The sequence below is a fragment of the Pogoniulus pusillus genome, chromosome 24, assembly GCF_015220805.1.
Source record: "Pogoniulus pusillus isolate bPogPus1 chromosome 24, bPogPus1.pri, whole genome shotgun sequence".
Classification (NCBI taxonomy): Eukaryota; Metazoa; Chordata; class Aves; order Piciformes; family Lybiidae; genus Pogoniulus; species Pogoniulus pusillus.
This window is the reverse complement of record NC_087287.1, coordinates 4194381-4218544: the sequence shown is the minus strand read 5'-3', so window position 1 is coordinate 4218544 and position 24164 is coordinate 4194381. Positions and strand designations below refer to the sequence as shown.

General features: G+C 56.5%; 1 protein-coding gene across 2 annotated transcripts in view; it reads right to left on the bottom strand.

Annotated features, from left to right (window-relative positions):
* The window catches only part of PHRF1 (PHD and ring finger domains 1), a 33973-nt gene extending 13548 nt beyond the window's left edge, over positions 1-20425 (bottom strand). The window contains exons 1-12 of one of the 2 annotated variants that reach the window (XM_064163119.1): positions 20317-20425; positions 12803-12917; positions 12383-12505; positions 11508-11731; positions 10261-10344; positions 9697-9818; positions 7408-7505; positions 5254-5426; positions 4048-4177; positions 3140-3273; positions 1616-1794; positions 393-512 (exon numbers count right to left, since the gene is read on the bottom strand). In XM_064163119.1, coding sequence (XP_064019189.1) covers positions 393-512; positions 1616-1794; positions 3140-3273; positions 4048-4177; positions 5254-5426; positions 7408-7505; positions 9697-9818; positions 10261-10344; positions 11508-11731; positions 12383-12505; positions 12803-12893 — 1478 coding nt within the window. In that variant the 5' untranslated portion in view covers positions 12894-12917; positions 20317-20425. Of the gene's footprint in view, positions 1-392; positions 513-1615; positions 1795-3139; positions 3274-4047; positions 4178-5253; positions 5427-7407; positions 7506-9696; positions 9819-10260; positions 10345-11507; positions 11732-12382; positions 12506-12802; positions 12918-20316 lie in introns of those variants that run through there. The other variant, XM_064163118.1, reaches the window with a different exon arrangement.
* Between the last annotated feature and the right edge of the window lie 3739 nt (positions 20426-24164).

Here is a 24164-nt window from a genome sequence, read left to right as displayed (position 1 = left end):
CCCAGCTGTCTCCCTTTCCTCACCAAACTGGGATCTAGACTCAGCACTGCTGAGACTACAGCTTGAGTGCTGTGTTCTTGTCTGTGCTGTACTGAGGACTCCAGAGCTGCCCCAACACTGCAAGTCTCAGCAGAGCACAGCAGAGGGGCAGAATCCCCTCCCTGCCCCTACTGCCCACACTGCTGGGGATCAGCCAGGACAGGCTGGGGCTGGTTCATGTTGAGCTTCCCCTCACCCAGCACCCCAGAGCTGTGGTTCACGAGCAGGCAGCTGCTGACACACACCTTCAAAATAATCAGGGTAAGAAAGAGTTAAACCCAGCCTGCCCTTCTCTTAGGCTAATTAGCTAATTGAGAGCAGTAAGGTAAAATCACTTGCTGGATTTTTTTTACCTGGGGAGTCCCACAGAGACAGGTCTGGCCACAGGTCGGTGAGACCTGAGTGCCGACTGGGAGAGAACTCTCCTTTTGGCACTCACTGGAGAGTCTGCACTTGCTGGAACCTCTTCGTTACTGCGGGGGAGGAAAACACAAAGGGAACAAAGTAAAGCAGCCAGCAGAGAGAGATGCTGGGGTTTAAAACACGAAATGGGCAATTTCCTTTCACCACCAGTCACTGCAGGTGCCCCCTACCACTAGATCCAGAGCTTGAGAGTGGTGCAGAGAAGCTGTGGAGCTGTGCCGAAGGTAGGGTGGCAGGGGAACAGCTTGGAGCTGGGAGAGGGGAGACTGGGAGAAAAGTCTTGAGAGTGAGGGTGGGGAGACACTGGCACAGGTTGCCCAGGGAGGCTGTGGATGCTTCCTGCCTGGAAGTGTTCAAAGTCAGGTTGGATGAGGCCTTGAGCAACCTGGTCTAGTTGAAAGGTGTTCCTGCCCATGGCAGGAGGTTGGAGTAGATGATCCTTAAGAGTTCTGAATTGACATTGCCTAGAGAAATGAAGATGGGAAAAGGAGAAACATGGAAGATGCCATAGCTCCACTTAATTATGTGCAAGGTCTCTGCTCATTGTACACCAAGAGCATCACCTTCACTTGATCTAACTTGCTTGAGATCCAACTCCTTCAGACTGCAGACTTTGAATAACCACAGAGACCTTCTTAAAGCTTACAACAAGGTTTCTGGTGGCAGTTGAAGGAGGTTAGTTCCCTAAGAGCTGAGCAACTTCAGCAAGAAGGGACCCTTCGAGCTCATCCACTCCAAGCCCCTGCACTCAGCAGGGACATCTGCAGCCAGAGCAGGCTGCTCACAGCCCCACACACCCTGACCTGCAGTGGTGCCAGCCATGGGGCAGCTCCCAACTCCCTGGGCAGCCTGGGCCAGGCTCTCCCCACCCTCACTGCCAACAATTTTCTTCCTCCTCTCCACTCTCACTCGCCCTTCTCCCAGCTCAAAGCCATTGTCCCTCCTTCTGGCACTCCCAGCCCTTATCCAAATCCCTCCCCAGCTCTCCTGGAGCTCCTTCAGCTACTGAAATGCAGCTCAGAGGTCTGCCTGGAGCCTTCCCTTCTCCAGGCTACACAGCCCCAACTTTCCCAGCCTGTCCCCACAGCAGAGGTTCTCCAGCCCTTTGCTCATCTCGGTGTCCCCACCTGTGAAGTCCCCAGAGACACCTGACCTTTCGTAAGGATCCAGCTCATAGGGGTCCCCAAAGATGGAGAGGGAAGCTGTGCCAATGTCTGCTCTCATCACGCCCAGCGAGGGCTCGGTGGCTCTGGCGATGGCAGGCAGCGAGCCCCCGCGGGCAGCCTTGCGCAGCCCCAGCGCCCGGGCGATGCGGGAGCGAGTCGGCACCTCCTGCACAGAGACATCCCGTCACTGCCGTGCCCGCACAGGGCATCCCGTCACTGCCGTGCCCACACAGGGACATCCCGTCACTGCCGTGCCCACACAGGGACATCCCGTCACTGCCGTGCCCACACAGGGACATCCCGTCACTGCCGTGCCCACAGGGACATCCCGTCACTGCCGTGCCCGCACAGGGACATCCCGTCACTGCCGTGCCCGCACAGGGACATCCCGTCACTGCCGTGCCCGCACAGGGACATCCCGTCACTGCCGTGCCCGCACAGGGACATCCCGTCACTGCCGTGCCCACAGGGACATCCCATCACTGCCGTGCCCGCACAGGGACATCCCGTCACTGCCGTGCCCGCACAGGGACATCCCGTCACTGCCGTGCCCGCACAGGGACATCCCGTCACTGCCGTGCCCGCACAGGGACATCCCGTCACTGCCGTGCCCACAGGGACATCCCGTCACTGCCGTGCCCACAGGTACATCCCGTCACTGCCGTGCCCGCACAGGGACATCCCGTCACTGCCGTGCCCACAGGGCCATCCCATCACTGCCGTGCCCGCACAGGGACATCCCGTCACTGCCGTGCCCGCACAGGGCATCCCGTCACTGCCGTGCCCGCACAGGGCATCCCGTCACTGCCGTGCCCGCACAGGGACATCCCGTCACCTCCTGTCCCCACACAGAGACATCCCATCACCTCCTGTCCCCACAGAGGGACATCCCATCACCTCCTGTCCCCACAGAGGGACATCCCATCACCTCCTGTCCCCACACAGGGACATCCCATCACCTCCTGTCCCCACAGAGGGACATCCCATCACCTCCTGTCCCCACACAGGGACATCCCATCACCTCCTGTCCCCACACAGGGACATCCCATCACCTCCTGTCCCCACACAGGGACATCCCATCACCTCCTGTCCCTGCAGAGGGACACTGCCTTACGCCCTGCCCCTGCAGGATGCAATCTCCCCTCCAGCTCAAAGCCACGGTCCCTCATCCTGACACACTCAGTTCTTGCCAAATGTCCCTTCCCAGCTCTCCTGGAGCCCCTTTAGGTACTGGGAGGCTGCTCTAAGGTCTCCCTGGAGCCTTCTCTTCTCCAGGCTGAACAGCCCCAACTCTCCCACTCTGTTCTCCCATCCTCAGGTCACCTTTGTTGCCTTCTCTGGACTCAGAGTTGCAACTCATTTCCACATCCACCTTTCTGAAGGACACTGCACACATCCCGCATGCAGCTCTCCATTAAGGCTCTGCTCTCATCACTCTCTCCTGAGTCCCAGGTTAGGGAGCTTTTAGGGATGGCTGCCAAGGGCAGACAGGGACAGTGGCAGAAACTCACAAGTGATCTCACTCTCATCTTCTTCCCCCTCCTCTTCTTTACCACACGCTTGCGTCTCCTCTGTTGTGTCCCTGAACTCTTCTTCCCAGCAGATTTGCTCTGAGTTCTTTTCTTCCCTGCTTTCTTCCTCCTACCTGGTGGGATAAAAGACAACCAAGCAGCTGGCTAAGTGCTGCCACTGCATTTTACCCTCGACTCCCCTTTTCCTACTCCAGCAGCACACCAAGCAGCTCCAAAGGACCCAGAGTGGACTGCAGCAAGGCCACAGCAGAGCAAGAGAAGTGAAATCATTGGAATTTACTTCAGGATTCCTAGAATCACAGAATGGGTTGGGTTGGAAGGGACATTAAAGATCAGCCAGTTCCAAAACCCTTGCCCTGGGCAGGGACACCTCCCACCAGCACAGCTTGCCTCATCCAACCTGGCCTTGAACACCTCCAGGGAGGTTGTGGATCACAGAACCTCCCTGGGCAACCTGTGCCAGTCTCTCCCCACCCTCACTGCCAACAATTTCTTCCTCATCTCCACTCTCCCTCTCCCAGCTCAAAGCCATTGTTGCTCATCCTGGCACTCCTAGCCCTTGTCCAAAGTCCCTCCCCAGCAATCCTGGAGCCCCTTCAGCTACTGGAAAGCTGCTCTGAGGTCTCCCTGAAGCCTTCTCTTCTCCAGGCTGCACAGCCCCAACTCTCCCAGCCTGTTCCCATAGGGAGGTTCTCCAGCCCTGTTGAGTGTCTTTGTGGCCCAAGATACTTCTGGGCAGAGAGGAAGAACCAAATGGCTGTGGTGCACTGCTGGAGAGCAGAAAAGACAGCACACAGCTGATCTCAAGTCTGGAATGACTCAACCCTAACTTCCCACAGCTGCTGTTCCTTCAGATGGGACCCAGAGGAGATGTCCAAGGCTCTTACCTGTTTTCCTCTTCTGCCTGGCAGGAGCCCGTGGGGTGAGAGGCCTCTGGTAGACAGCAGTGTTGAGGCCTGCTACAACAGCCTCGATGGTTTCATCCAGCAGAGAGGACATCAGGTACCTCGGCACATGCTGGTGGGGGAGCAGAAGTGACATGGTTACAGGCACCTAAAGGTCAGCAACAAGGCAGTTAGAGCTGCACAAGGGGGAGAAATGGGCTGGAGATGTGCACCTTCCTCACCTCCTGACTGGCATCTGAAGGAGAGCAGGGCCCTGCTCTTCACCCTCCCTTGCTATCACAAGCTTTGGGCAGCTGAATTCTGACCCCTTACGTGGCAATAATCCAAGATGGATGTTCCCTCAGCAAAAAAAAGTTCACTTAAGACATTTCCCCAAGCCACAGAGCTGACCTCTGGCTCCTCACACACACAAAAGTACAAGGGGAAAAGAGCAAAAAGCCATCCCAGGCCAGGTGTCTTTGCTCAGACTCCTCACTCCCTAGGTCAGAGTTACCTGTGGAATATGGCCAGAAGCAGCACTGCAAACCCATGCCTCAGGGAATGTGCTGTCAGCTGTGAGTCTCCCTCCAGAGCACACATTCCCAGAGTGGTTTGGGCTAGAGGGGATTCTGCCCCTCTGCTGTGCTCTGCTGAGACCCTCCCTGCAGTGCTGGGGCAGCTCTGGAGTCCTCAGCACAGCACAGACAGGGACCTGCTGGAGCAGGGCCAGAGGAGGCCACAGCAATGCTAGGAGAAGCCAGGCTGAGAGAGTTGAGGCTGTGCAGCCTGGAGAAGAGAAGGCTGCAGGGAGACCTTAGAGTAGCCTTCCAGTATCTGAAGGAGGCTCCAGGAGAGCTGGGGTGAGACTTTGTACAGAGACATGGAAGTGACAGGACAAGGGACAATGGCTTCAAACTGGATGAAGCTGGATTTAGACTGGACAGTAGGAAGCAATTCTTCCCCAGGAGGATGGTGAGGCACCAGGACAGGTTGCCCAGAGAAGTTGTGGAGGCTCCAAGCCCGGAGGTGATCAAGGCCAGGTTGGATGCGACCACGAGCAACCTGTGCTGGTGGGAGGTGTCCCTGCCCATGGCAGGCAGGTTGGAACTGGGAGACCTTTAAGGTCCCTTCCAACCCAAACCCTTCTGTGATTCTATGTTTTGCATCTCAGCTCAAAAAGGACTCCACAGCCACCGGCCCTGCCCGTACCTGGATCTGGCGCGCGGTGCTGATGCGGTTGCGGTTGACGTTGGCGCGGACCCGCTCGCTCTGCCGCGTCCTGGCGATGGCTCTGGTGCGCGCCTGCGGCCGCAGCCTGCTGCTGCTGGGAACCACATCGGCCACGAGGGCAGCAACCTCCTCCTCGCTCACCTGGTCCGCATCTGGAACGGGAAGAGCCCAGCTCAGCTGCCTGCGTGCACACAGGCGCCACAGCAGCCAAGCCGCCAGGATGCCCTTCCTTCAGGCAACCCAGTTTGTAGATGGCACTGAACTGGGTGGCAGTGGTGATCTGCTGGAGGGGCATGAGGCTATGCAGACAGATCTGGCCAAGGTGGATCCTTGGGATGAGATTCAACAAGGCCAAGAGCTGGGTCTTGACCCCTCACAACCACTCCAGGAAGGCTCCATGCTGGGTGCAGAGTGGCTGGAAATTGCCTAGCAGAGACTGAGCTGGGGGAGCTGGGTGACAGCAGCTGGAGATGAGCCAGGCTGTGCCCAGGTGGGCAAGAAGGGCACCAGCAGCCTGGCCTGGATCAGCAATGGTGTGGCCAGCAGCAGCAGGGCAGGGATGGTGCACCTGTACTGAGTGCTGGTGAGGCCACAGCTTGAGCGCTGGGGTCAGTTTGGGGCCCCTCACTCCCAGAAGGACACTGAGGGGCTGAAATAGGTCCAGAGAAGGGCAGCAAAGGTGGGGAAGGGTCTGGAGAAGAGGGCTGGGAAGCAGCAGCTGAGGGAGCTGGGGGTGTGCAGTGTGGAGAAGAGGAGGCTGAGGGCAGAGCTCATTGCTCTCTGCAGCTCCCTGAGAGGAGGCTGCAGTGAGCTGGGGTTGGGCTCTGCTGCCTGGTCTCAGGTGACGGAAGGAGAAGAACTGGCCTGAAGCTGTGCCAAGGGAGGGCTAGGCTGGAGATGAGGAACAATTCTTTTGCTGTAGGAGTGGTCAGGGCTTGGTACAGGCTGCCCAGGGAGGTGGTGGAGTCCTCATGCCTGGAGGTGCTCCAGAAAGGTGTGGCCATGGCACTCTGATGGCCATAGTGGGGCTGGGTTGGTGCTTGGAGTCAATGATCACAGAATCAACCAGGTTGGAAAAGACCTCTAGGATCATCGAGTCCAACCTAACACCTAACACCTTCTAATTAACTAACCCATGGCACTAAGTGCCTCACTCAGCCTCCTCTTAAACACCTCCAGGGATGGAGACTCCACCACCTCCCCAGGCAGCCCATTCACTCTTGCTGGGAAGAACTCCTTCCTAACATCCAGCCTGAACCTGCCCTGGCACAGCTTGAGTCCATGACTCCAGGACTCTGCTGTACTTTAGGCACTGCAGAAATGGTCCAGGGCTTCTCTACTAAGCACCAGCCAAGTGCAGACCCCACTAAGCACCAGCCAAGTGCAGACCCCACTAAGCACCAGCCAAGTGCAGACCCCACTAAGCACCAGCCAAGTGCAGACCCCACTAAGCACCAGCCAAGTGCAGACCCCACTAAGCACCAGCCAAGTGCAGACCCCACTAAGCACCAGCCAAGTGCAGACCCCACTAAGCACCAGCCAAGTGCAGACCCCACTAAGCACCAGCCAAGTGCAGACCCCACTAAGCACCAGCCAAGTGCAGACCCCACTAAGCACCAGCCAAGTGCAGACCCCACTAAGCACCAGCCAAGTGCAGACCCCACTAAGCACCAGCCAAGTGCAGACCCCACTAAGCACCAACCAAGTGCAGAAGGATCTCTTCAATGGCCATGGTGGTGTTGGGTCGATAGTTGGCACATGACCACTTCAGACCATTTGCTGATACCACAGCTAACAGAAATTGCTGCTACCTTAGCAGCTTGAGCTTAGAGCACTACTAAAGGTGAGACAACACAGCTGCACTAAGGTGCAGGAAGAGCAAAGGTTGCCTTGGGAGGGTTAGAGAATGTTTACAGGAAGCAGCTGGACAGGTTGTAAAGGAGGTGAAGACCTCAATAAACAGGATCCTCTTATCAGTCTAGAGCTCAGGTCAGCTCGTGAGGCTCAGGAGAGAATTTCCACCACACCACACTCATTATCTGGACCAGATAAAGCAGCATCTCTTCCAAACAGCACGTGCTTCACACCAGTCTCCTCAGGAAGAGGCTGCAGGGGAGACCACAAAGCTCTTACCTGCAGCGGCACTGCCACCCATGGGGGCACAGGCTGGACAAAACCACTCATCTACAGGGACTTCACTCAGGGGTGGGTTAAGGCATTCCATGTGGTAGCTTGAGGAAAGAAGAGTGTAACAAAAATGAGACAACGTGCTCTTTGCTGAGAGAAGAGGCTTAGACCTCCACCCACCTGCTGCAGAAAGTGGCCACAATATCTGAAGCTTGAAACTATGCATCTGCTGCTGCCCATCTCCAGAGACTAAGATTCTGCCATGCTGGATGGCCCCAAAAAGCTCAGGTTGCCCAGGTTGTGGATGCTCCCTGCCTGAAGGTGTTCAAGGCCAGGTGGGATGAGGCCTTGAATGACCTGGGCTACTGGTTCTGTGATTCTGTGACCCACAGCCTCTCTGGAGGTATTGAAGATCAGGCTGGATGAGGCAACTTGGGCTAGTGGGAGGTGTCACTGCCCATGGCAGGGGTTGGAACTGGATGAACTTTAAGGTCCCTTCCAAGCCAACACATCCTGTGATTCTATGAACAAGAAATGCTTCATTGTTTGGCACTGGAACCCAAGCTGCAGGAAATGTGCTGGGAGAGTTGGGGCTGTTGAGCCTGGAGAAGAGAAGGCTCCACAAAGATCATACAGCAACCTTCCAGTAGCTGAAGGGGCTTCAGGAGAGCTGGGGAGGGACTTTGGAAAGGATAAGGGACAATGGCTTTGAGCTGGGAGAGGGGAGAGTGGAGAAGAGGAAGAAATTGTTGGCAGTGAGGGTGGGGAGACACTGGCACAGGCTGCCCAGGGAGGTTATGGAGCACAGAAGCACAGAATGTGATCATAGATCACTTCTGTGCTCCACAACCTCCCTGGAGGTGTTGAAGGCCAGGCTGGATGAGGCAACCTGGGCAACTGGGAGGTGTCCCTGCCCACAGCAGGAGGCTGGAACTGGATGAGCTTTAAAGTCCCTTTCCCACTCAACCCATTCTGTGATCCCATGTATCTATCCCTACCACAAGCAGACACCACGGCTGTGAATCTGCCCTCCACACATCACCCCAGCTTCAGATTGTGTCTTTCAAGGCTGTCACCCAACCACTCTGTGATGAACTCTTAACACAGCTGAACTGTCACCCCCTCACTCCCCCCTAATATTGTGCTTCTACTAAAACACATTGTCAGGACAGGCTGGAATGTGCTGCTCTCCTCGTATCAAAGCACAGCATGGCAGATGAGATGTGACACTTTCACAGGCTTAAGGAGAGGCTGGAAGAATGATGTTTGCAAGAAATCATTAGAAGAGCAAAGAATTTTCCTTCTCTGGGAAAGGAGAAGTTTTACTCTCCAATTGCCAGCTACCAGGAATGAGATCATCTCCCCAAAGCAGCTTTCTGACAAGTATTATTGCTAGGTTCAGCCAAAGACATAACAAAAAGAATTGCAGCAAGAATTTAATTCCATACTTCCCCAATTGCCTCTGAGAGTTCTGCAGTCATGTTCTGATCTATTTGATAAGCTAAGAATTCCAGCCCTAAAACTTTGGACACTGGAGAACCTCCACACCAGCTACCCAGAGTCATGTGGAAGAGGGAAAGAACCTCATGGAATCACAGAATCCACTGGGATGGAAGGAACCCTCCAAGGGCATCCTGCCCAACCCCCTGCAGGCAGCAGGGACACCTCCAGCCAGAGCAGGCTGCACAGGCACACAGCAAGGCTCAGCTTCAATGGCTCCAGGGATGGGGCCTCAAGCACAGCCCTGGGCAGCCTGGGCCAGCCTGGGCCAGCCTCTGCCCACCCTCACTCTGCACAGCTTCCTCCTCAGCTCCAACCTACCTCTGCCCTGCTCCACTTCCAAACCATTGCCCTCAGCCTATCCCCACAGCCCCTTCTGAACAGTCCCTCCCCAGCCTGCCTGCAGCTCCCCTGCAGGTACCAAAGTGCAGCTCTGAGCTCTGCCTGCAGCCTTCTCTTCTCCAGGCTGCACAGCCCCAACTCTGCCAGCCTTTCACAGGAAGGCTACAACCTTCTAATCATCTTTGTGGCCTCCTCTGGATCCATTCCTAAGGGATCTTCACCACCTGAAGCTCATCTCCTCTGGTGGTCTCCAGCCTCATTGCCTGCAGGACTCCGCACATCTGCTGCTGTATGAGCAGGAAAGGACCCACCACATTCTGAGGACACAGACACAGGTCTGGCCACGTGATGAGTGTGAGGAGAGCAGCAAGGGCCAGCCACAGCCCAGATGAATCCTGAAGCCCAAAGAGCAGCCCACTCTGCAGGTGCTACATGGATCTCAACCCTTCTTACCCTGCGTCACAGCCATCGCACAGCAGCAGGCGATCCTCTCGGTCACTTCTGCCACACACCTCACAGAAGGTAGGATCATCCTCTCCATCAGTACCCTGAGTCTTCGTGTTCTCAACAGGGATCTGAAGAAAAGAGGGATTCAGATATTATGGAGAACATGGCACTTGCTCAGTAGGTTGGACTGGATGATCTTGGAGGTCTCTTCCAACCTGGTTGATTCTATGATTAGGGGCAGCTGCAGCAACAGTTAAACCAGAAGGAACCCAAGTGGCACCAAGCTGTGTGGCCTGACTGACAGGCTGGAGGGAAGGGATCTATCCAGAGGGACAGGATCCACCCAGAGGAAATGGATACACCCAGAGGGACCTGGACAGACTGGAGAGCTGAACTCAGCCAACTCACATAGTTCAACAAGGCCAAGTGTAAGGTTCTGAGGCTGGGGCAGGGCAACCCGCAGCACAGATCCAGGCTGGGGGAGGAGTGGCTGGGAGCAGCCTGCAGGAGAAGGCCTTGGGGGTGTCAGCTGGTGCCAGAGTGCCCAGCAGCCAGCACTGGTGGCCTTACCTTTTTTAAGACTTTGCCCCCAAAATGTGCCCGGATGTTAATGTTCTTGAAGAGGATTCGATCCACTGGGCAGGAGTTGGCATTCTAGGAAGGAAAAACAACCAGACTCAGCTGTGGGCCCAGCCAGACCTGGGTACAACCAACCATGTTTCAATGAAGACAAGCCTATTCCCCATTCAAAACACCTCTTTTGGTTCAGGTTTTAACAAGGAAACCCTCAATTACTGATGGAATAAGCACTAATGCAGCAATCACTTTAACAACCATTGGTACTTTAAGCACTTGGGTCTGATTTCTCTGCTTTGCCAACAAGATCCTGGCTCAGCAAACCTGCTTTTTGAGAGGAGCATTTCTTGTACTTCAGTCATTTATCATTATCCAACTGTCAAGGCAACAGAAAAGTTCTTTCAAACACTCCCTTGAGTGAGTGCTCAGAAGGAGTTGGGTTGGAAGTGACCTCCAGAGGTCAGCCAGTCTAATCCCTCTGCAGTCAGCAGGGGCATCCTCCACTAGATCAGCTTGCTCAGAGCCTTGTCAAGCTGACCTTGACTAAGTCCAGGGATGGGGCCTCAACAGGGATGCCCTGGTTAAGGCCATTTGCTTTTTGATGGACCAAAGAGCAGCTGGGAATGGCTCACAAATATGCTCAGGAAGTGATGTGCTGCTATCTCCTGACACTGAATTCCCACTGCTGCTGCATGCAGAGTAAAGCTGTGTTGCAATCCTGGGTTATGATTAGGAGAGGTGTCTCTGCTGACTGCAAGGAGGTAGATGAGATGACCTTTGAGGGTCCCCTTCCAACCTAATGCAATCTGTGAAGCTACCCAGCTAGGTGACAAAGAGACCTCTGGCTAAAAGCTGAATTCAGAGCCCACTGTCAGTGTCCTTTTCTATCCTTTCTGTGTTTAAACGTTTCTATATGCAACAGAGCCCAGTCCAGCAGTCATTCAGAGCTCAACCAGACAGAAGAAAGAGAAGCAAACACACAGACACGAACTCACTGGTGTCTTTTAGACACCTAGAAACACACTTGGTGTGATATTGCAGCTCTCAGGGGACAGGGACAAGACAGACAGACCCACAGCTGCCAAAGCAGGGAGCAAGGTCTGTGCAAAAAAAGCTTAAGCAAGCCAATACAGCCAGGCAGGTGCTCTGCTCCCAGGCCAGCAGATCAGCACAAGCAGAGGGCAGAGAGAGAGCAGAGCACACCAGAAGGCCACAGGACAAGCGGGGACCAAATTGCTCACCTTAGACCACTCCACGATGCAATCCAAGCAGAAGTAATGGGAGCAGCTCTCGGGAGTGCCAACAGCCTGATCCCTGAAGGTGTTGAGGCAAATGGGGCAGTTCTCACCATCCTCATCAGAGGAGATGCTCACTCCATTTACACCTGCCTCTAATTTCAGAGGATCACTCAGACCCCCACCAGAGGCCTCAGTTTCATCCTCCTCTTCCTCATCGTCTTCGCAATCTTAAACAGTGAGAGAGAGAGATTGAGAGGGAGGTTGAGACTGGAGATGAGGAAGAAATTCTGGAGGGTGAGGACGAGGACACATTGGCTCAGGTTGCCCAGGGAGGCTGTGGATGTCCTGACTGGGATGCTGAGGGAGCTGGGGTGTGCAGCCTGCAGAGGAGAAGGCTCCAGGGGCACCTGAGAGCTGCCTGCCTTTCCTGAAGGGAACCTGCAGGAAATCAACTCTCCCAGCTTGGCCCCACAGCAGAGGCTCTCCACTCTCTGATCATCTCTGTGGCCTCCTCTGGAGCCTCTCCAGCAGCTCCAGGTGCTTCTTGTGCTGGGTTCCCAGAGCTGGAGGCAGTGCTGCAGGTGAGGTGTGAGCAGAGCAGATTGGAGGGGCAGAATCCCCTCCCTGTGCTGCTGCTCTCCCTGCCCTGGCTGCAGCCAGCACACAGCTGGCTCTGGGCTGCCAGCCACCAGTGCTGGCTGCTGGGCACTCTGGCACCAACTGACACCCCCAAGGCCTTCTCCTGCAGCCACTCTTCCCCCAGCCTGGATCTGTGCTTGGATTCTCATTTCCTGGCTAATTTCTGGAGGCTCAGCTTCCATCCCACTCTTCCCCCAGTTACCAATAAAAAGCCTGTTAATGCACACCAAGAGACCTACCTTCTAATTCTTCATCTTCACTTTCTTCCTTGTCCTCCTCACCTCCTTCTTCCTCAGTGTCACCTTCTTCCTCCTCACTTCCAGTATCATCTTCTGACTCACAGCTATTTCCACCATTGCTTTCTGAGGAAGGAAAGAGAAGAGAAGGCTGCAGACAGAAAGGCAACCCAGTGGAGGATACAGCACAGCTCCTGCACATAATGAAACCCCACAGCTCCTCCATGATGCTGAGCTGCCTGTTGGGAGAAGCTCAGGAGAAGCATGCCAGCAGATTTAGGAAGCAAAACAAACCAAAAACCTCAGGGATAAACCAAACAGTCACAAAACACTTCTCTTTGGAGGTTAAAGCAAGAGGTTCTTCAACCTAGGACTGGAAATGTCTGCCTGCAGCAAGGCTGCCCTTACCTGTTTCACCCTTACCTGTTTCACTGAGGAGTGCAAGACTCTGCCTTTTGCCCTTGCCTAGTGCAGCATTCTTGTTGATGAGTTCATCCTGACTGTCATCATCCATGGCAGGACATCAGGAAGCTGCTCCCTGCAAGAAGGCAGACGTCAGTGAGGTGCTGCTGCTGTTCCACCTGCAGCAGCAGAGCAGGCCCCAAACTGGCCAAGAGTACCCAGTGAGTCCCTGGGCAGGTGAATGGTGGAAGGGACACAACTCTACAGCAAAGGCTCCTCAGGCCACAGACTGCCAGGGGTTGGAAGGGACCTTCAGAGATGATCCAGTCCAACCCCCCTGCCAGAGCAGGATCACCTAGGGCAGGTCACACAGGAACACAACCAGGTGGGTTCTGAACATCTCTAGAGAAAGAGACTCCAGAACCTAGAGTCACAGGTGCCCACCAGGTCATCACTGAAGGAAGTTTCACCAGATGGAAGCAGCTGCTTGTGAGTCTCAGCTTGGCACAAAGATCCAGCTTTAGTTTGGGCTTCTGGGTGCCAGGGAAGGTACAACCAGAACTCCCCACTGAAAACAGGAGTGGAAAACCCACAAACACCAGAACTGTCCTGTGGACTATCAGGGGGACCTCAAAGCTGCCTTCCAGGCCTGAGGGAATCCTGCAGGAAGGCTGCAGAGAGATTTCTCCTGAGGGTGTCTGGAGCCAGGCCAAGGGGGAATGGTTTGGAGCTAAGAGATCTCAAATGTGGTAGATTCTGCCACACATCACAAGATCACAGAATGCCAGGGGCTGGAAGGGACCTCAGATGTGGTAGATTGTGCCACACATCACAAGATCACAGAATGCCAGGGGCTGGAAGGGATCTCAAAGGTAGTAGATTCTGCCACACATCACAAGATCAGAATGCCAGAGGCTGGAAGGGACCTCAGATGTGCTGCAGGAGCTTCCACTGGGTTCTCTCTCCTTGCTCTGCACTCCAGATCTTACACATGTGAAGAATTTTGGGCACAAAACATGCTGCTGTACTCAAGTGCTCCTCATGTCTATCTTTACATGCACCACTCCCTTTTCTGAGCCACACTGCACAGCTCTGCACTTAAAAGGGCTGGGTTATTTTGGCCAGAGCAGGCTAAACAGCAAAAGGAGTCTGCAATGCTCAAGGCAGGGGTAGGGGAGGGGGGAAAAAAAGAGGGAGGAAAGACTGAAGTTCAACAGCACCAAGAGTTCACCCAGGTAAAGGATTTCTCCTGCCACCACTAAGCATCCTGCCTCAGTGGAGGTTTAAAAGGCAGAGATTCAGCTAGAAGTTTAACAGAAGATTGCTCCAAAACAAGTGCTGCTGGCTGGAAAGGTGCAGACTCATCAGAAGCCACTGGCTCTATCATGCAGTTTGAAAGGGCTGGAACACCAGGAATGATTGGAGTTTCAGCAGTGGGGATGAATTATTCAAAGAGAAACTCACTTGTATAATCCTATCCTCCCCCAAAGCTCAGGGAGCTGCAGCAGCAGAGCAGATCCTGTGGTGGTGTCACAGGCAGAGAACAGCAGTGCCAGTGCCATGGCTGGGCAGTGCCAGTCCTGCTGCAGATGTGGGTAGCAGGAATGTAGCTGGTGTGCTGAGATGCTCTGCCTGAACCTCTCCTGCCTGGGCAGGCTGTGGGAGCAGAGAGGCTTCCCAGCAGGCTGTCAGATGTTTCTGCTCATGTTGAAGTGGAAGCTCCTGGGTTCCAGCTCACACCCATTGCTCCTCATTCTATCCCAGGACACAAAGACCCTGGCACATTCTTCTTGCCACCCACCCCTCAGATATGCATAGACACTGAGCAGATCCCCTCTCAGCCTTCTCTTCTCCAGACTAACCAGCCCCAGGGCTCTCAGCCTGGCCTCACAGCAGAGATGTTCCAGTACCTTCAGCATCCTCACAGCCTCCACTAGCCATTTTCCAGCAGGTCCCTGTCTCTCTTGAACTGAGGAGCCCAAAACTGGACAGTGTACTGCAGGTATGGTCCCATCAGGGCAGACTAGAGAGGAAGGAGAATCTCCCCTGACCTGCTGGCCACACTCTTCTTGATGCTCCTGGGAGCTTATTCTCCTACTTTTAAGAACAATAAGCAGCATTTCCAAGTTGTTGGGACTTTTTTTCCCCACTGTGGGAGATGTTTCAAACAAATGAGCACTGTGAAACCTTCAGCATCCACTCCACGGCTCCCCCAGCTGCACCAAAGCCCAGTACTCATCATACACCCCCCCCCCAAGCTTGAACCAGGAGACAGAAAGCAAGCAGAAAGCATTCTTGTTGTTATTCTGTAAACAAGAAGCTTGGTGAAGAGAGATTGGAGTCATTCCTCTGGGGCCAAGCTTAACTAAGCCCTTCTGCAACACAAAAATCCAGACTCAAAGCCAAAACAGCCCGAAGGCATCTTGACTGAAGCACCTACAGCTGTTTTCAGGAGCTAATGACCTGCTTCCCCCACCCCTGCTCTAACCAAGGCTTCCTGTGATGTACAGCCCTTGGGCAGCAGCTCTCAGACCTCCCAGCCTCTTATCCACCCCCCACTCCAAACGCTCAGTGCAGAGTGATGCAGGACATGGCAACCCACAAACGCAGGTGCAGAAGCAGGACGAGGTGGCCAGAGAAGAGAGAAGTCTTGTAGTTAGAAAAGCCTTTCAAGATCACCCAGTTCAACCAGTCTCTAACTCTGCCAAGGCTCAGGCTAACCCATGGCCCTCAGCACCACATCTCTGCATCTCTCAAACACCTCCAGGGATGGAGATTCAACCACCTCCCTGGGCAGCCTACACCAGGCTTTGAGAACCCTTTCAATCAAGAAGTTTCTTCTCATATCCATCCTAAACCTCCCCTAGGGCAACTTGAGATTATTTCCTCTCATTCTAATATCACCTAAGACCAGGGAGCAGAGCCCAACCCTCAGCTCACTGCAGCCTCTCTTCACAGGGAGCTGCAGAGAGCAATGAGCTCTGCCCTCAGCCTCCTCTTCTCCACACTGCACACCCCCAGCTCCCTCAGCTGCTCCTCCCCAGCCCCCTTCTCCAGAGCCTTCCCCACTTTTGCTGCCTTTCTCTGGTCCTTCCCCAGCCCCTCAATGTTCTTCTTGGAGTGAGGACCCCAAAAGTAAACCTGGTGTGTGTTGATGTCTTTGGATTCAGTACTGCCAACGTGAGGCATCAGTGCTGTCGCCAAGGTCCCTTTCAGCGCCCGAGGCAGTTCCTTCACCTGCACACCATCAGCCTCTTTGAGCCAGAGGAGTCACTCTTGGTCCCCAGACTGCCCCCTGGTAGCCCCCTGTTCTCAAATTCTCCTTTAACAGACCCTCACAACGTATCAATCAAACCTTAAACCCCAGACCCAGTGTGTGTGGCAGATGTCTGACCACAGGACACGCACCAGCACTTTCCCCAGCCCCTGGGTCCCTCGCAAGCTGGGTGCCTACCACAGCACACACCACACACCAGGGCTCTGCTGCTAGCACAGATGACATCTTTTACCTCAGCCTGCCTCAAGACATTCTAACTGAGCCATGGAAGAGCAATTAAAAGCACTTTCTTCAAGGTAGATGTGCACTGTGGGTTTCTGCTGGCTTTAAGAGCAGCGAACATTCAGAGTTTCCTCCAAAGCAAATGCAGATCCAGCAAGACTTTGGTCCTTCCATAACACCTGAGCAACCAGCTGAGCTGTAGTAGCACCAGAAACAGCAGCTTTGCAAAGGGACTGGAGCCCAGCAAGGCCTCAGAGAACCTCTGGAGATCATCCAGTCCAGCCCCCTGCCAAAGCAGGGCACCCACAGCAGCTTGCCCAGCAGCACAGTGCCCAGGGGGGGTTGGAAGCTCTCCACACAAGCAGACTCCACAACCTCTCTGGGCAGCCTGCTCCAGGCCTCCAGCACCCTCACACCAAACTACTTTCTCCTCCTGCTCAGGTGCAGCCTCCTGGGTGCCACTTTGTGCCCAGTGCCCCTTGTGCTGTCCCTGGGCACCACTGAGCAGAGGCTGGCCCCAGGCTCTTGCTCCCCACAGCTCCTTTAGCTGTTGCTGAGCATTGCTCAGCTGCCCTCTGGGGCTGCTCTTCTGCAGGCTCTCAGCCCCAAGACACTACTGAAAGTATTTCAGTGTACTCTGTGCCCCAGCTAGAAGACAGGTTCCTAACCATCTGAGGGGCAGCAGGCTCCAAACACATTCAGGCTCCATCTTACTGTGACCTGAAGCCAACAGAGCTGCCTACAACAGCAAGCAACTCCTCCAGCCACACAGATTTCCCTCTCCAAGCGATCCCCTGCAGCTTCCTCCAGGTCTTCCTCACTTTTAGAAACAGAAGAGCTACTCAACAGGGATTCTCACAGGAACTTCTGCTTTTGAGAAACACAAGAGCTTGCCAGCCAAGGCTTTCACAGCAGTCTGCCTGGGGAGACATTCAGGAGGATGCAGAAGCAAAGAAAAGAGGTCAGCTGGACCGTCTCCCAGGGGGGGCTGAATGTTGATCCAATTTCATGGGCAGTTATTGAGCAGTCATGTTCCAAACAGTGCTTAGACCTAAACTTATGTCTGCTAAATATGCAAACACACCACCTTTCACTTCTCCTTGGCACAGCTGCCTCAGCTGCCTCTTGTGGCCAAGAAGCCAATGGTCTCATGGGGTGTATGAAGAAGAGTGTGGGCAGCAGGGCAAGGGAGGTTCTCCTTCACCAGTACTCTGCCATGGTCAGGCCACATTGGGAGTACTGTGTGCAGTTCTGGGCTCCCCAATTCAAGAGGACAGGGAACTGCTGGGGAGAGCCCAGGGGAGGCTGCAAAGCTGCTGAGGGGCCTGGAGCAGCTCTGGGAGGAGCAAAGGCTGAGAGCCCTGGGGCTGAGAGCCTGCAGAAGAGCAGCCCCAGAGGGCAGCTGAGCAATGCTCAGCAACAGCTAAAGGAGCTGTGGGGAGCAAGAGCCTGGGGCCAGCCTCTGCTCAGTGGTGCCCAGGGCCAGCACAAGGGGCACTGGGCACAAAGTGGCACCCAGGAGGTTCCCTGTGAGCAGCAGGAGAAAGTAGTTTGGTGTGAGGGTGCTGGAGGCCTGGAGCAGGCTGCCCAGAGAGGTTGTGGAGTCTGCTTGTGTGGAGAGCTTCCAACCCCCCCTGGGCACTGTGCTGCTGGGCAAGCTGCTGTGGGTGCCCTGCTTGAGCCATTCTATGCTGCTCTGATTCATTTGTGACTTGATGGCCTAAATGACCCCTTCAGCTTCATCAAGGACATTTTTCTCCCCCCTGGATGCTTTAGCAGGGGGTTGGAGTGGATGATCTCCAGAGGTCCCTTCCAACCCCCCCCACCATGCTGGGACTCTTGGATTTATTTGGTGTGATGGTGTTTGTTTGGTTGTTTTGGGGGGGGGGGGGGAAGCAAACCAAAACAATTCAGTGCCCTGTGGGCAAAAAAAAAACACCACAACAACCCAAAACCAAATAAAACCACCACCAAAATTTGGGTTTGCTTCCAATTTGACATGCCACACTGAAAGCAAAGCAAACAGGAGTCACAGAAGCCATGGTTGCAGTCAGCTGGAAGGCATCTGGGTACGGTGTGACTTTTAACTGCCACCACCACATTCCAAAGGTAAAAGCAAAAGGAACTGGGCAGAGAAAAGCATTCAGATGAACAGGAGACTCCTCCAGCCCAGTGCCAACCCTGCATGCACTGAGAGCTTTAAAAAAAAAAAGCCTTCAAAATCTAAATTTAGATCCAACTTTCCAGTGTCTAAGTTACAAAGAGATTAACTCTTCACCACCACTATCAGAACTGCCCATGTCATGATTTACATCAAGGAAATGACTAAGAACCTACCAAATAAGGCACAAAAAATGAACCCCTGGGTAGGAAGGGAAGCATTTGTCTTTTCCACATCCTACCTTTGCCCTAAATTTAGTCACTGTAAATTCCAGGACCAACAAACTGTCCAGCAAAGCTTGCCCAGAGCTGGCTTTGAGCTCTTTGGGCAGTCTGTAAGAGAAAGTGATGCATGGGAACTGCAGAGGGCTTTTTTGATGTGTGGCTCCTCAGCCAGAGGAGCAGCTGGGCCTTGGCACCTCTTCATTCCAAGGAAACTCCCAGTCTGCAACTCCCTGAAGCCAGCAGCTCTGTTTCTAGCTGGGAAACAAACCTTCTCCAACATGCACACCCTGCTCACTCTTTACCAAGCTGCTTCTCCTAGGAGGAGTCACCTTTGCTGCTGAGCTCTCTCCCAGCACCATTCCCCTCTTCCACCACAACTTTCCCCCCTGCTGATGGGCACAGTTGGAATAAACAAAACCCAAACCCAAACCTCAAACATCAACACAGTGCCAACGAGAAGAAAAAACCCAGCCAACAATAAACCCAACCCACAAACCTCCTGTGCACATCAAGAGCTTCAAGAAGTACTGAACACCTCTGCAAGGCATCAACAGTGCATCCACTGAATGGTTAGGGTTGGAAGGGCCCTTAAAGATCATCGAGTTCCAGCCTCACTGCCGTGGGCAAGGAACAGCCAACAGGAAAACCAGGCACTAAAGGACAAAAAGCACACTCTCTGCTAGCAAACATGGGACACCAGTCATTAGAACCAAGCAGGCTGGGAGAGAGCTCCAAGCTCAGCCAGCCCAACCTAGCACCCAGCCCTGCCCAACCAACCAGACCATGGCACTAAGTGCCCCAGCCAGGCTTGGCTGCAACACCTCCAGCCACGGCCACTCCACCACCTCCCTGGGCAGCCCATTCCAATGCCAATCACTCTCTCTGACAACAACTTCCTAACAACATCCAGCCTAGACCTGCCCTGGCACAGCTTCAGGCTGTGTCCCCTTCTCCTGCTGCTGGCTGCCTGGCAGCAGAGCCCAACCCCACCTGGCTAGAGCTGCAACACCCATCAGGACGCAAGGCAGGTCCCTCAAGGCTAAGTTTTTAAGCCTAACCACGCTCCTGCAAGAAGCCAACGCGGATTTAAAACCAAATCTGTATGAAAATCTCCTTTCTAAGCGCCAGCAGAAGCCTCAAGAGCTCAAAACTTCTCTGAACGCACTCAGGGCTGCACCGCACAGAAGGCAACGGGACGGGGCCGGGCCGGAAATATTGGGGTTTGTTTATGAAACCCTGACCCGCACCGCCCCCCAGCAGGGAGCCCTCCCCGCCTGCTCGGCCGCCTCCTGCCCCGCGGGACCGCTGCCCTGAAGAGTCCGGGCCCGGAGAGCCTGGAATGCCCCGCACAAGGCCGGGCCGAGCCGCGGCGGCCCCTCCGCAGCGCCTCCGCACCTTCCGCCACCGCCGGGTCGCGATGAGCCGGAGCATAAGTCAGTAAATAAGCGCGTTTATAGGAACACGGGTAACCGAACACCGCCCGGAGCGCGGCGAGGCGGCTGCCCGCCGGAGCTGCAGGCCCGCCGCGGCGAGGGGACGGCCGCTCCGCGCACCTCCGGCTCGCCGCCGCCTCGGCCGGGCTCCCGCCGTGCTCCGCTCAGCCCAAGCAGGCCCCGGGGCCGCCCCAGGCCCTCCGTCCCCTGGCACTCACGCAAAGAGGCGGCGCCGGCGCTCGCATAACCGGGCAGGGGTAGCGGGAGGCACGGCGGAACCCCCCGCGCCCCGGAAGTGCTGCGGGAACACCGCCGGGTCACGAACGGGCCGCCGGCGGCAGCGCCGCTGCGGGACGGAACCACTGCGCAGGCAAGGGCGGGACGAACCATTGGGGGACGCGGGGGGAGCCGCCCCGGGGCCGGACTATGGGAGCGAGGCGCGCCGGGCGGTACCACCAAGAAGCCGCGGGGGGGAGCACGGGGAGAGGCAGCGAGTGCCGCACCGGCCGCACCGGGCTGTTCCGCAGCGGCCGCGCTGGGCGGGGGGACGGTCCCGGACCTCACCGTCCATTCGCTGGTGTCCCCAGGCTTGGTGGAGTGGAGGCGCAAAGGCCACCGGCTGTCGGCCGTGCCCAGGTTACGGCCTGATACCGGGGGTCTATCGCCCCCCTCATCCCGCCTAGCCTCCGCGGTGACACGCCGGGCTGAGGCGCGGGCTGCCGCCGTCCCCACCGGAGCCGTGGGGCAAGCCAGTGGACGAGGCTTCTCCCACCGCCGAGTGGGCTGAACCGGGAGCCCACCGGTCCCCGGTGAGGGGAGCGCGGTCCGGGAGGGCACGGACCAAGTCCAAGCGCCGCGTCGAGGCGGAGCGGATCGCGGCTGAGTGTTTGTTCCCCTCCTAGCTGCGCTTAGCTGGTCCCAGCCCAAATGTTCCCGTTCCGCGGGGTGATCGCACGCACGTAACTCTCGCACTGTTCCGTCAGCTGCGGTGTCCTGCCGAACTCCGCCGACACGGCGAGCACGGCCCCGGCTGCACGGCCAGCACGGTCCTGGCTGTACACCCCCGGCACTGGGAGCCCGGCCCTAGCTGTCCTCGCACGGCCCCGTCCCCGCCGCCATGGGGAGCACGGTCCTGTCCCCAAACGGCCCCGTTCCTGCCGGCCTTGGCTGTCAGCTCACCCTCGGCGCGGGGAGCACCGTTCTGTCCCCGCCGGGATAGGAAGCACAGCTCCGGTCCCATACGGCCCCATTCCCGACGGGATGGGGAGCACGGCCCCGACTGTCAGCTCACTCTCGGAGCAGGGAGCACGGTTCTGTCCCCGCCGGGACAGAGAAGCACGATCCCGTCCCCGCACGGCCCCGTTCCCTCCGGGATGGGGAACACGGCCCCGGATGACCCCGCATGGCCCCGTTCCTGCCGGGATGGGGAGCGCGGCCCCGTCACCGCTGGCAGACGGACGTGACCGACAGTTAACGGCAGCGTCCTCACAGACACTCAAGGCATTGTCAGGAATCAGACAGCAAACGAGGTCCTGTTCCTGACAGAGCGGAGCGGAGCGGCCCCTGCGCCAGCCCGGCAGCTGCCCGCCCGCTCCGTGAGGGAACCCTGGCTAAGCCCCGGGCGCAAGCGCAGCGCACCTCGAGTGTGGCAAGAGCCGTTCTGAGCTCCCAAGGGACGACATTTTAATGGCTTTCGAGGGTACAACGCGGCACGTCCTCCTTCTGGCTGCCACGCCCGAGCCCGCTGCACCGGGAGGAGATGCAGGGACTACCGCACCCCGCACCGGCGGGCACAGCGCCGCAGCCCCGCACACCCCTCGGCACCGGCACCGAGTGCAAGCGGAAAACAAAGGGGCAGAGCCTCGGGCAGGGCCGAGCGGGGCTGTCCCGGGACAACAGCGGCCGTGTCAGCAGGACGTTCATCCCGGAGATTAAGGGCTGAGCCGCGGGCTCGTCCGGAGCTGGGGAGCAGCGGGCATCGAGGGTAAACAGTACCCACTGGCCTCGCTTAGAGCCACCAGACCCTCCTCTGCGCCCGGGCTGAGGGAAGGTCTCACCCTGCTGTGTTGATTTATTTAAAAGCGATAAAGAATCAATTTAAATCAATAAACTCCGAACTGCGAGGCACCACCTGGAGGAAGCATCACCTGGAGGCGATGAGCTGACGGCAGGCAGCTGGTGGCACGCGTGGCGCAGCCTGCGGTGCTGGTACGAAGGTGCTGGGGGAGGTGCCCAGCGCAGCTATTTCCACGCATAACAGCCATTTGTTATGGAAGTGCTCGGCACGGCCGTGACACAGGGCCCGGCCCACCCTGCAGCCCCTCTCCCTCCAGCTCAGCCCCGTGCTGGGGACGGGGGGAGGTGTACAAGATGTGACTGCTCCATCCAGCTGCTGGGGGGAAAACGAACCCCCCGCATGGCACGCACACAGCTCGACAACAGAGGATGCCATTGTGCCGGCTGTCACGCAGCAGAGGGGCTGTCCCCCTGTCCCTCTCCCTCCCCATCAGCCGTGGGGTAGCAGGGCCATGAGGAACCGGTGAATGCTTTGCTTTGAGTAGGGAGCTGCCACCAGCTACTGGCACCACCTGTCAGGCTTTGCTCAACGCCGTGCAGGAGGAGCACCAGCCTGCAGACCACCACAATGGCTGGTGCCAAGGAAGCTCTTATGAGGGGTGCAGAGCTTGAGTCCCTTGCTGGACAGCATGTGCCACCCTTTCAGAAGGATAGCCCTTGATGAGGACATATGCAGGTGGATTGATGATGGCAGAGCAGTGGATGTGGTTTGTCTTGATATCGGTAAAGCATTTGGCACTGTCTGCCACAGCATCCTTCTGGCTAACCTGAGGCAGTGTGGTCTGGGTGATCAGGGAGTGAGGTGGATGGGAACTGGTTGAAGGGAAGAAGCCAAAGAGTTGTGGTCAGTGGGATGGAGTGCAGTTGGAGGCCTGTGACCAGTGGAGTCCCACAGGGGTCAGTGCTGGGACCAGTTCTGTTCAATGTATTCATCAATGACCTGGCTGAGGGCACAGAGAGCACTGCCAGCAAGTTTGATGATAGCACCAAGCTGGGTGGAGTGGCTGCCCCAGCAGGAGGCTGAGCTGATCAATTGCAAGGAAGAATTTTTTTAATGCTGATGGTGTTGAGACCCTGCCCCAGGTTGCCCAGAGAGATGGGAGATGCTTCATCCCTGGAACCATTCCAGTTCTGGTTGGTTGGTGCTCTGAGCAACCTGCTCTAGTTGCAGATGTTGCTGTTGGCTGCAGAGAGGTTGGAGTGGATGATCTTTAATGGTCCATTCCAACTTAAAGCATCTTCTGGTGTGATGACTCCTCCTTGGTGGGGCAGTGCTGCATCATCTTTGGGGCTAAGGTACCCAGATATTCTGTTGTGTTTCCTTGCCGAATGGCTTGTGGGGACAAAGCAAGCTCGTCCAGCATGGAGAAGTGCTTTGGGACACTGGGAGGCTTTAGCTGCCCATCCTTTTCGGGAGGAAATGAAGGTTCTGGAAGAAGACTCCTGGAGAATTTGGACACTCACCCCTCGAAGCCATCATCCCGAGACTCCAGGCTAGCGGACATCACCCAGCACCCCGGGGCACACGGGTAACCCACACGCCCCACCGGGAAAGGAACAACGGGGATGAAAACAATTAAACCAATTAATCTGACAACGTAAAATGTGACACCCCGACGTGAGAGGCACCCACTGAGGGGGAGCACTGCCGGTGGCACCCCGCAGGTCCCGCCCGCTTCCAACTTCCCCCCCTCTTCCCTCTCCGCACCGCCTACGTGCGCCCCGACACTGCCCTGATGGCACGGCCCCGGCGGACCGTACCATGGGCCGGGCTGCGGCGGGGGCGGGCCGGCGACGGCGGGCTGAGAACGGAAGGAGAAAGGGGGCAGCGAAGCTCCGGTGTGGACGGGGCTGCCCGCGGGCAGCGCAGCGGGGCAAGGGGCTGCCGCTGGCGGCCGGCGACGTGCGGCGAGGCGGGGAAGGGCGGGCAGGGGAGGGGGAAGGGTGTCCGGTAGGGCGGAGAGCAGGGGAGGCAGCAGCGGCTCAACAG